Raw genomic sequence first — 11,738 nt, 5'->3', positions numbered from 1 at the left:
ACTGTGAAAGGGATGGGTAAAGGATAGTGGTTGGCAGAAAAGGGATGTTTAGACAACGTTTTGTCCACATGGTGACAACTTTCCCAAGTAAGAATATCAAAGCTGCATACCTGGAATAAGGCTATATCATGCAATCTGGTTGCCATTCGGAATCCTAAAACACCACTCTTCAGCAAATTCATCAACAAATAGGCCTCCATTTTTCTTTACGTAAACCTCTTTATCAACGTCGAGTATTTGAATTGGTCACTTTTGGACGTACATTATTGAGATATGCTTAATGTTCGGTGGAGAACAGAGAGGGGACAAACGAGAAAATTGATAATTAAGTAAATAAATAATTTCGTTATTGACAGAAACATTTGGCCTAATGGTAGAATTTAGGATGATATAATTCTGGTTGTTCGGTATTTTGCCAAACAAATAAGTGCATAAGTGGTGAATAATTGTATTAGAGAACATGTCCCTATTGGAGTTCATCCGGAGTTCACTGAATTCATTTCAATTCCATTGTAGCTTGTGCGGTTGCCTGGCAGGGTATTGCCGTGAATTTTAATATCTGCAGTTTGCACACGGCTAGAGGAAGACAAGAATGAATTTATCTATCGTAGCTTTACACTTTTCAGTACGTCAAAGGAATTAGCATCGAATGATAGCAACGATTATTTCATTTCTTTTGAGCCCACACACGATGCGTGCATCCCTAAAATGTTCAATGTAGGCTTATTATACATTTAGATTAAAATAAGACAAAAAGCGAGCACACATGTTAGATCCACAAAACACAATAAATCTAGTGTGAGGAAAAGGGTATCGAATATCCTCAACTGCATTTACTTGATACCCTTAAATCGACAAGGAGCCTAGTGCCTTTGTGGTGATATATAGGCTATCAACTAACAATCAACTGAACAATTTCTAAAATGTTAAACAAAACATATATATATATATTTTTTAAACAAGATAGATTTCTAAATTTCATTCTACATCAACAATATTGTATAGCACGGTTTGTTAACTGCACATTTGGTTCCCCCCATTGTGCATTTTATATATGCAACAAAGAAAATGAAAATCACTATGCTTGAGTTGTTTTTCGGGCTTGGAAAGCCTTTTTGAATGAGCCCCCTTCCTAGTCCATTTTTCTTCAAAGTAATGACCTGGGCACAATTCTATATGACCGAGCAAGCTATGCATACATTACTATAGAAGTTGCGTGTGGGAGAGACCCAAAGAAGGGGTGAAACGCAGGTCAGCACGTCTAACAAATATTAAAATGTCCTCGGACTCTTGACACGCCTTGCTGTTTAACAAAGACTGCCAAACTGCGAGATTAATACGAAAACTTGAGTCCACAACAAAAATGCCTTAAAGCACCCGGTGGTTTGTCGCGTTCACAACAGTAGAGGGGTAATGTGCATTTTATTTTTTTTAGATGTATTAGGTGGCATGCGGTGGTGTTGAGCAGGGGGATAGACTAGCCCTCTTTTCGCCCACCGCAAGGTTAAAGCGATATGTCGCATTCGTTCGACTGAGGAAGTTGGTCTCCTGCTGTTTAATCGTATTATTTTCTTCCTCTTATAGTATGTGTAGTCTACGCGTCGGAGATTGGCTTGCGCCCTTTGGATAGTTTAATGTCCGCCTGCCCATTGTCGCCCTATGCTACCGGAGTGAAGTTTAGGGAACATCGCAGAAATGAGAGGGAGTTTCACGAAGAAAGGTATCACGGAGAGGTCACGGGCTAAACCTGTAGCGTTAGAGAAAGGAAAAGGGGGCTTCAGGGCTCACGGTACGGCGAAAGAGAAAGAAGGCTTGGAGAATCGACAATAACCGGAGCAAGACCGCGTCCTGTGTGCAGCAGGAGAGATGGGGAAAGGGGGAATCGAAGACGAGATGAAATGTGCCAAGGAGAGAAGTAAGTAAGAAATTGGCGCTTCATTTACATATCGCGGTGTTCTCCATAGAGCAGGTGCTTGCCTGGGCGGACCACGTGCTTTGCACTGCGGTGAGTGGCACTGTTCCCCCTCCTTTCATATTCCGAGTAGTTATGACTTTAATTCAGCCCATTGAGGCGCAGGACCCTGAGCACCATGTGGTGTTTTGGGGGTGAATATTTACCTTGGCTATAGTTTGTGGGTGCTCTCCTTGAATGCCTGTTGGTGTACACATTAACCCCGAAGGGGCAGATGGCTCAGGGGTCCCAATGCCGTTCAGAGGGGATGGTTAAGGGGGTGAAGGCGAGGTCGTGGACTCCAGGGGGTGAAATGGCTAGAGTGGGCACAAGGGCTGGACATTCTCCCTTATGCTATGAAAACATATTGGTCCTATTTTTGTGCATTAGAATTTAGTCGCGTGACATAAGGTATGATTAAGACTAGCTGGATTAATTTGTTCATATTGTCCACATTGTATATGATTCATTCAGCCCTGATATAAAGAATTCCAGCTGTTTTGAGGAGAAAAGAAATAATAGACTGAGACAATGCAAGAAAATGACGATTTGAGTGTTCAGGACATTGTTAAGGCCTATTTGTGAATTAACGAACATGTAAACGCTAGGGGTGCTAAAGATTTCGTAATATAGATTTGGTTTTTTTTTTTCCCCCTCATTACAAAGTATGAAACGAACAAAGAGAATTTTGGTATAGAGAGGTTCACTTCGATTCCATCTACATTTTTTCGTTTTTCTGAATTTACGTTGGCTTTTGCGCAGTAATAGTTCCATAAATTGAAATTTGGTCCCAAATTCCATTTAAAAAAGAGCCCTTGCGATTTCTAAACAAAGACCCATCCAAAGAATAACCTATACTCATTGATATATGAACACTTTGAGATAAATATATTCAGATAAAAATGGACACATGGGATTATGAAATATCAATATGCCTACTTTTTGCTTGTTTTATCGCTCTAATTTATTAGTAGCCTATTAAATAATGGCACAATATAAGATATTTCAAAATTATTTTAATTCTCCATCATATGAGTAGCCTACCACTGGTATCATGTTAGATTATTAAATCATATCTCCTCATTAAATAAATAGCCTCAAATAAATATATAAATATTCTCCTCAATAAATATTTGAATATGTAAAAAATATATTTTCTAAGTCAATATTGCAATTTATTTCAAAAAATGTGTATGTGAATCTAATTTGAAATGCCTCTTACAGAGGATGGTTTGAGAAACATGCTTGATGTTGATTAGAGGTGAAGGTCTTTGTTTTAATGTGTTTGTGCATTATTTTATTTTTGGAAAGTAAAAGCTGTGCTCAGAGACTATACACACATTTTATCCTAAATATTTCAACATCGTTTGATAAGCATTTTAATATAACTCTGTAAGTCATTTACAGATATAAAATGCCAACGCAACCTATTTCTATTAGGTATTGTTTACAACACATTTAACAACATTTAGCTCTCACAATGAAGTCGACATCAAATGGTATCTCTCTGAAGAAGATTATTGTGGTTCTAAATGCTGTCGTACACAGGTCTTACCTTGATAGTATTGATGATATTTTAGCCGTTTGTATATGGTCAATATGCTTGCTTCTTCGTAAGGTTTGAGTCTTGAGTAGCCAGAATGAGTATATGTGTTTTTTTCCAGGACGTTTAAAATCGAAATGAGAGACTCTGAGCTTGTTGTGAGGGGAAACTTGTTAAAAGGTCGTAAATTCTGCTGTGCTGCTTTAAGGATGTGAGAGTAGTTCCTTTGAGAGGAGTTCCTTCGTGCATATTTTATTGTTTTATATACCCTACATCCGGATATTGCCGTTTGAGTGGTGTTTGCCGGTGACTTGTAAACAAAAATGACCTGTCATAAAAAAACAAATGTTTATTATAGCCTGGGCTCGAGCATCAGTTGACCTTTCTGCAGTTTGACTCACTTGATCTTTCTTACTATGTATATCGTTGCTTGTCAATATTGTGTACAGTAGTCGATAAGGACCTGGCTATCTTATCATCCCGCACACCCTCAAGTTTATTCACTTGGCTTTTGTTCGCTCTGCATTGTCAAATAGATTACTGGCTTCGGTTATAAACGAGCTACCCCTTCTCTTTTAATTGTAGAAGTGTGAGCTTCAGTCTCCCCTGAATATTAATATTTTTTAAACCCATTTACTTTCACTGATTTGCTCTTACTATTATTTTGTGGTTACTCAAAATCACAATGCCATTCACCTATTGTGCAATATATTTTGGTGAGTCATGATGTCTTTTTCAAAACATAAATGCATAGAAGAAACAAATGTGAATTTGTAAAGTTGGTCCCTGCACATCACGAGCTAGCTATGTTTGCGAGCAAAGCACCTTTCATTATGTAGTGCTGTAGCACATTGCTGACACACTTGAAGGAAGTCTGCTTTGGGCGTAGCACGTTGACATGACGCAGTCAAGGTGAGCAGCCCCTTTCAATACCTGTCCGGAGAATACCTGTCATCTATATATACCCTGTAGATCCGGATTTGTGTGAACAGACTCACGGTCACAAATTCGTATCTAAGGGAGTATGTAGTTGATGTATACACTACAAGCCATCGATGGATACAGACGACTGCCAGTTGATGTTTATTTGAATTTTGTTGTACCATTAGGCTATATTATCCCAATGTAGGCTAATGGGGTGAGATATTTTGTTATTGTTTTTCATTGTTGATCATTTCTATGGAAAAGGTAACCGAAAGTTATAATGGGTTTTATTTGCCATGATAATCTGTCAAGTGATGTGATATGCTTGTCTTCCACTGAAAAGCGTATTCACGATGTCACCATTTCGATTGAGAAACAGTCAATTTGGACAACAAAGGAGTTTTATCGCATGATCACTCACCATGCATGGAGCCTTATTCCATCGATAACATTGCATGGGTTATGAGAATGGAGCCCTGATAAGGACCAAAACTATTATTCGGTTGGCAATGCAAGGGCGCATGGTCTCAATTACTATGCAAGGTAGGTGTGTAAATTGGTTGTGCAGGATAAACGTGGTCTTTAGGGGGGACTGACTGTGACTCGCTTTAATGCAAAGGTCTAGCTGTGATTTAGGAGGCTTTGTAACCTGAATTAGTTGATGAATTTTCTATCGATCCTAAACAAGCCTAGATTCATCTCTGACAGCCTTCTGCTGCACGCAGCGCACGCCAGGGCATTCTCTCACCATTATTGGGGAGTGCATTTAAAAGCCTGGCAAGAACGAGCACACGGCATCACTTTTCCCAGCCCTTGTTTTCAAAAGCTCCCAGTAAAAGAAGAAAAAATCGTTCAAAGGAATATGGCTTAACTATCAAGTTTGGGACGCATCTCGGTTCTTGTTTATGTACTGTATCACGAATTGGGCAGGTTAGGGGGTTGGTTAGTTGATCTGCTCTATAGACGTTTGGAAACTCCGGTGGTATGTATTTCTGGCGTGTCTGCTTCAGGTTGTTATTGTTTTGATTCGTGCTTTTCGCAGAGCGTGCCAGTGTGTAAAAAAGTATGCAACATTCGAATGCCACAAACTATGCCCAGGATGATGTGCGGGGTATGCCTAATCCTATTTCCTTATCCGGGAATCGTCAGGATCCACGCCATTGGCTCCTGCTGTCACATGGATTCTTAACTTTGTTCACTTGACAGAAAGTAGGAGGGTTCTACGAAACAGGAAAACGAGTAAAGCGATAGATATAAATTTTAGTATATTTTGTGTGCAATTCAAAGAAATTAATGGCCATGAGTTCCTATTTGATCAACTCAAACTATGTGGACCCCAAGTTTCCACCCTGCGAGGAATATTCACAGAATGACTACCTACCCAGTCATTCTCCGGACTACTACAGCGCCCAGAGGCGAGAGCCTGCGTTTCAGAATGAGTCGATCTACAACCAGCGGTCAGGCTGCGCCGACCCGCCTTACACGACGTGCCAGGGTCCGGGGCAGCCCACGGTGGTGATATCTCCACGGGGTCACGTCCTCCCCCCAGCCGGACTCTCAACCCCTCTCCCGGAGCCTAGCCACCATTGCGACTCCGTAACTCCAAGCCCTCCACCCGCGTGTGGCCAGAATCCCCTCAACCAAAGCCCGTCCACGGCCAGCTCTCGCAAGGATCCGGTGGTTTACCCCTGGATGAAAAAAGTCCACGTAAACATCGGTAAGTGCTGCTAACTTCTCCCTAGTCTGCGTCTTTGTGAGCCTGAATCAGTTTACCTAAGGTGGGAAGCTTAGTGTTCGGTGCTAAATCTATCTCCCTCGTGAAGTAACCCTTGGTCTAGATTTACGATCGGCTGTTTGCAGGGCAATATAATTACATCCTCCATAAATTTTTATTGCACTTGTTCGCCAAGTACCTTTGAAGTCTATGTAACCTAGCCCTTCTAATTTCTTCCTAAGATTGGTTTTATGACGACTCGACTATCCCATAAGTTCAGTTTTATGCTTTGGTAATTTGATTTTAAGTGGTTGGATGTACAAACGTGTACCTTCCTCTGTCGCCCTCTATTGTTAATGGAAAAGTTTTATGGAAGCTAAAATATTCATATTTATGGAGACTACAGTAAAACACTGATGGTAAGGCAAATAGTTGAACTCTATTATGGACCCACACAACTATTCTGCAATGATTAGAGTGTGTGCTTTGAGAACTAGGCATGCATTCAGACAACGACAAATGAGACTGTTATAAAGTCACTGTTTAAAGACTTTGCCCTGTGGATAATGCCAGCGCCATTCGCCAGAAATTCAAAATTAAGGAGTTAGGGCCTTACTTTTAAATAGGTTATTAAGTTTGTATTTTATTAGGCTTTTTGTGGATACTATTCACTGTGTTTTGTCTTGTTTTGAATTAGTTGAATCATTATCCAGCACCCATTCAGACTATAATAACACCCTCATGTGCCCCTCATTCACAGTGAACGTAAAGAAAATACAATCAGCATCCATGGACGTAGGCTTACTTGCAGAATTTTGCATAACATAATCCAGCATGGTTATGTCTATATAGGCCTACCTTTGTGTCACGTTCTGGGACTGATTTAATATAATATAAAACAAATGTTTTGAGCTGTGATTTAATAATATTTGTTAAGGCCTACAAATGCGATACATGTGTGTTTTGGGGATGGCCTGTAATATATAGCTCTCTGTCCCACAGTGAATCCAAATTACACAGGGGTGGGTGAGCCCAAGCGCTCGCGGACAGCCTACACGCGACAGCAAGTCCTGGAGCTGGAGAAGGAGTTCCACTACAATCGCTATCTGACCCGGAGACGCAGAGTGGAGATCGCCCACACCCTGGTTCTGTCCGAACGCCAGATCAAAATCTGGTTCCAGAACCGGCGGATGAAATGGAAGAAAGACCACAAGCTGCCCAACACCAAAGATCCGCTCCAACAGTAACTCCAACAACACAAACTCGCAAAGCAGCGGGCTCGCGCTGGGGAGTTCTCAGAACCGAACCAGCGGGCCTCCACCGAGCCTATAGCCTCCATCCTCCCCTAACCATCCACCACCCACCCACATGCACTTTGAAACCTCCGTTTCTGGAGTTGGATACATGGATTCCACCATGTTTTTACCTCCCTCTTCAATTCAATTACAGGGATATAACATGTGGGGGGAAAGAGAAGGGGGAGTAAAAAACGAAGAAGAGTAAATGTGTATCTAAAAAATGTAAAAGGGGAGAAGATTCAAACACAAACACTTCCAATGATGTGTTCACAACCTGATCCAGTTCCCTTTTTTATCCCGTGCCCCTCTCCTACTCTCTCTATCTCTCTCTCTCTCTCTCTTTCTCTCTCCCCCTCCATTAGAACAGAAGGCGGCAGATACTTTTCAGATTTGGTGAAGATGGATCCGTGTTTCATCTTTAATCATGCCAAACTCGGCCCCATTTGTCATGTTTACTCTGCAGTACAAAGGGTGAACCGTGGGCCTGCCCATTACCTCAACGTCCAACGTTCTGTTTAATAAATGAGCCCTCTTGTTTCGTCAAGAGCCGTTTTCTTACTCCTTTTTCTCTCCTCAATACTAAAAAATACACCGAATATGTTCTCCAAACATGAAGTTTTTTGTAAGAGAAAATATAGCTGATTCTCAGTTATATTCTATGTTTATCAAATGCAATTAAATTAAGACTGACAACGATTGTGAGGTCCGTTGCTAGTTCATTTTTACAGGGACTCGTTTTTCCTTCTTTGTTTCTAGCAAAGACAGGGTGCATTTGAAAAAAGATGGTAAATCACGGTATTAACAAAGGATAGTCGTCGCAGTGGAATGATAAAGCTGGACTTATAGAATACTTACATATATGAACCAAAATCTGGTACAAACCTACCTAAGTAATTATAAAACAGCACTACAATGTACTACCTTGCTATTATAATTACCTCAGTTGTACCTATGTTCATTATTTTCTTGCCTTGTGTTATGAAGTGACAGGTTGAGCTCATTTGAATTTTGTGGCAAGTATCTGCAATACGAACATATTCATTTCATGTAAGTAATTTAAGCAATTTTGTTGGCCAGGGTTGTAAAGAGAAAAAGGTGCGTATATTGCATGACTGAATACACATTTATTTGATATTTTATCTTTCTCTGTCTGGTATCCTTTCTTGGCACAAACATGCGCACACACTCCCTCTTTCTTTCGCCCTCTCTCTGTCTCTCTCTCTCTCTCTCTCTCGCTTTCTTCTCACCATGTGCCGTTTTGGGTATTTTATTTGTATGTGTTCCTTTTATTTACATTCCAAAGATCAGTCCTGTCGCTGATAATGTCGAAATTTTAGTTTTTTCTTCCTCCATATTTGAATGTTGCTCTTTTTCTGCTCTTACTCCTGTGTCTACCTATTATTTGTAAATAGCTATAGAAATGTAATAAATGGCTGAAAAAGCATCCATCTATCCTATTTGTGTCCTCCTTTCCCTCTGCCGCTGTTTCCCCAATGCTATGGTCCAAAAGATACTGAGATAATTCGCTCTCTTCAGACCAGCTCCTTTAATAGCAAGGGATGTGTAAAAAAAAAAAAAATGATTCCATTTAATTCCGTCCTCCCATGGTGGGTTTTCGTTTGCCTTTCTTTGTAGCCTGTCTTTAAAAACAATCACTGAATATATCCGTGGTGATTTATATCTTATGGTCATGAGTGATCCTGGTACATTATGCCTTGTAATCTCGTTTTAAATCACAAACCCCTTCGTTTCACTCTCTTCTCTCGTTAATTTAACGGTGCTCACTGGTGCTGAAAACAGCCTGAAAATATGGATCCTCGTTTTGAAAAAAAATGCTAAATAGGTTCTCGGCTCGTGGGCTTTTAATGCTTTAATGAGTCTAATTTTTGCACAACAGTTTCTCTGTGTTTGCTGGCTCGCTGTGGGTTTTTTTAAATTACAAAGGAGCGGGTCGGTGCCATAGCTCAAACCTGACAACCAAATAGATAATCAAGAAGACAAATGGCTTCTTTTGTAAGGCGCGGCTCTTGTATTAATTTTCATTTTCTTCTCTTAGAGCAGGTATCGAAAATATAGAGCAGAAGAAAATAACATTCTGTTTGGGTGTTGAACTTTAAACAAAAGTGTGGCCTCAAATTGGTCTGCTAGCATTCTGTGGAACAGAGAATATTTTCTATTACTTGCTGGTAGATGTAAGCCCTTGTGCCATATAGCCTCCTCCAATCCATTTATATGATTTTTTCTCACCATATATTTATGAAATGCCTTTTGAAAACCCCAGCTTCCAACAGGCCTATGCTATGCCTCAAGACGTTGAAGCAAGTCCAGACAAAGATACACACATGGTACCATTGAAATAATACAATGTGATAGGCCTACTATCGAATTCGTTCGTAGTATTTTTGAATGCGCTCTTTTTTAAGTTCTAAAATGTGTTTTCGCGTGAAACTGATGGTAGGCACTATAGCTCACACACATAGATGTACACCATTGATTTTCATGTGGGGCCTTAGGCAATGTCTCTATACTTCTCAGATGGCATGTGATATTATGTCAAAATGTTGTTATATTCACAACAGTTCAAACGTCGTTTATTTGAATAGATACATTGGTCCCCACGCACATGTGTCTTCACAAAAAGCCCCCAAGCACTTGCATAGTAAAATAAATGAATTTCCGTGTGACATCACATACAATATGCACCTTAGAATTCTATTCTTATCCTTTATTTTTATGTTTTAACTTCTGCTTTCGGAGGGTGAATAGGAGCGAACAGATTTCTAAGGGGCCCCAAAAGTTCACCACCATTATTTGCGGACAGAGCCAAGAAAAATGTGAAAATTATACAGAAAAATCATTAATCACTTCTTCTCTTTAAACACTTCTTTCCTCTATTGTCATTCAGCAGCACAACTGCACGGACCTTCTGCTAGGAGGGGAGAGGAGTCTTGGAAGACACTTGAAGATACACCCCCCCCCTTCTCAACCCACCACCTTCTTTTTGACCAAGTCTTGCCACAAGAAAACTTTTTTCTGAAGAAAATCCCCATAGAATCCCAACGACATTGAGCATCTTCGCATTACCGAGGATGGCAGCGACGAAGGTAATGACTTTTGTTTCGTTGGTATGCTTTGGTTAGAGTTTTATTGCTTTATAGCCCTTGCTTTCACAGCCGGGTAACAGGCGCGCATTTGTTGTGGTCGGGGGGAAGGCTAGGTAGGTTTTATGGTCGCTTTGATATAGTGTGGAGGCTTTTGGAGCCATGCTGTTGTGTATCCATGATCGGTGTGGAGGGTAGAAATGAAGTTGCGTTTTCCTGAGAATTTTTGCAACTGTTTACTTCTCTTGGGCTCCAAGCATCACCTCTGAAATGGTATTAACATGTCAGACGTCTCTCTCGCTCACCCTCTTCCTCTCTTGCTCTCTCTATTTGTTTCTTATTTCAATGGGCCTATGGTTTTAGTACATTATATATATGGATATGGGTGCGTAGGCTTTGTAATAGGCCTACACCCTCATGCATAATGTCTTCAAAGCTTGACACTGCATTCTTCAGGGGTTAGGATATTTACATTATTAGAATACTGTCCTATAATTGGCCTATTTATGTATTTTCGAATTGAATATACTTTTTTAGTGTTACCTGCAGTTAGATTTGAATTTGAATATGAAGGCTAAGTCCTATCGTTTGTATACAGGTGCGTAAATGCAACAGAGGCCTGGCTATGAGTAATTAGAGGATCAATTGGTCAAACCAAAAGAACGATTCATGGGGGGATACCGAGTGCTAAAAAATAATAATTTACTTCGAAATAAACGACTTGTAGCACATCTCTGCAGCGCTATTGCATTTAGTAGTTTGCTTAGATGAGCACGAATGCCTCAGAAGTGCATTCACTGCTGGTTGACTCATTCAAATCAATCTCTGTGGATATATAAAAAAAGTCCAAAGGTTTTGCTATGGCTTCTGCTCCCTCTGCGGGCCTGTGTGTCATGATGCGTGTTAAAGTAACAGAAACACATTGTAAAAATATAGGGACTGGTATCGAAGGGAGTGGCAGAGAGAAAAAAATCGATGGGTGGAATTGACAACAGAATGGCCTGGCCGAGCGCGAGTTCAACCAGGGGAAGTCACAGACTGACCCTTGGTACCCCTTGACCCCTCGCAGACTGGACAGTGCTCCATGTTACATTTCCAACAAAGACCCCGGGCGAGTTAGTCATAACACCGCGGCCAGGTCACTGTAACCTCGGGGCACGGTGCTATCTCGTCTCAGACACCCACGTAAACCAAACAAGGCCTTAAG

The 11,738-nt window shown here is 40.7% G+C and overlaps 1 protein-coding gene across 1 annotated transcript; it reads left to right on the top strand.

Annotated features, from left to right (window-relative positions):
• Positions 1–5,280: 5,280 nt before the first annotated feature.
• hoxb4a (homeobox B4a) lies at positions 5,281–10,159 on the top strand. The gene is given in 3 exon segments (XM_024432986.2): positions 5,281–6,135; positions 7,135–7,358; positions 7,360–10,159. Coding segments are annotated over 3 exon segments (753 nt in total). The 5' UTR covers positions 5,281–5,711; the 3' UTR covers positions 7,465–10,159.
• The last annotated feature ends 1,579 nt before the right edge of the window (positions 10,160–11,738 follow it).

The sequence above is a fragment of the Oncorhynchus tshawytscha genome, linkage group LG27, assembly GCF_018296145.1.
Source record: "Oncorhynchus tshawytscha isolate Ot180627B linkage group LG27, Otsh_v2.0, whole genome shotgun sequence".
In the NCBI taxonomy this organism is placed as follows: domain Eukaryota; kingdom Metazoa; phylum Chordata; class Actinopteri; order Salmoniformes; family Salmonidae; genus Oncorhynchus; species Oncorhynchus tshawytscha.
This window is presented reverse-complemented; position numbering and strand designations above follow the sequence as displayed.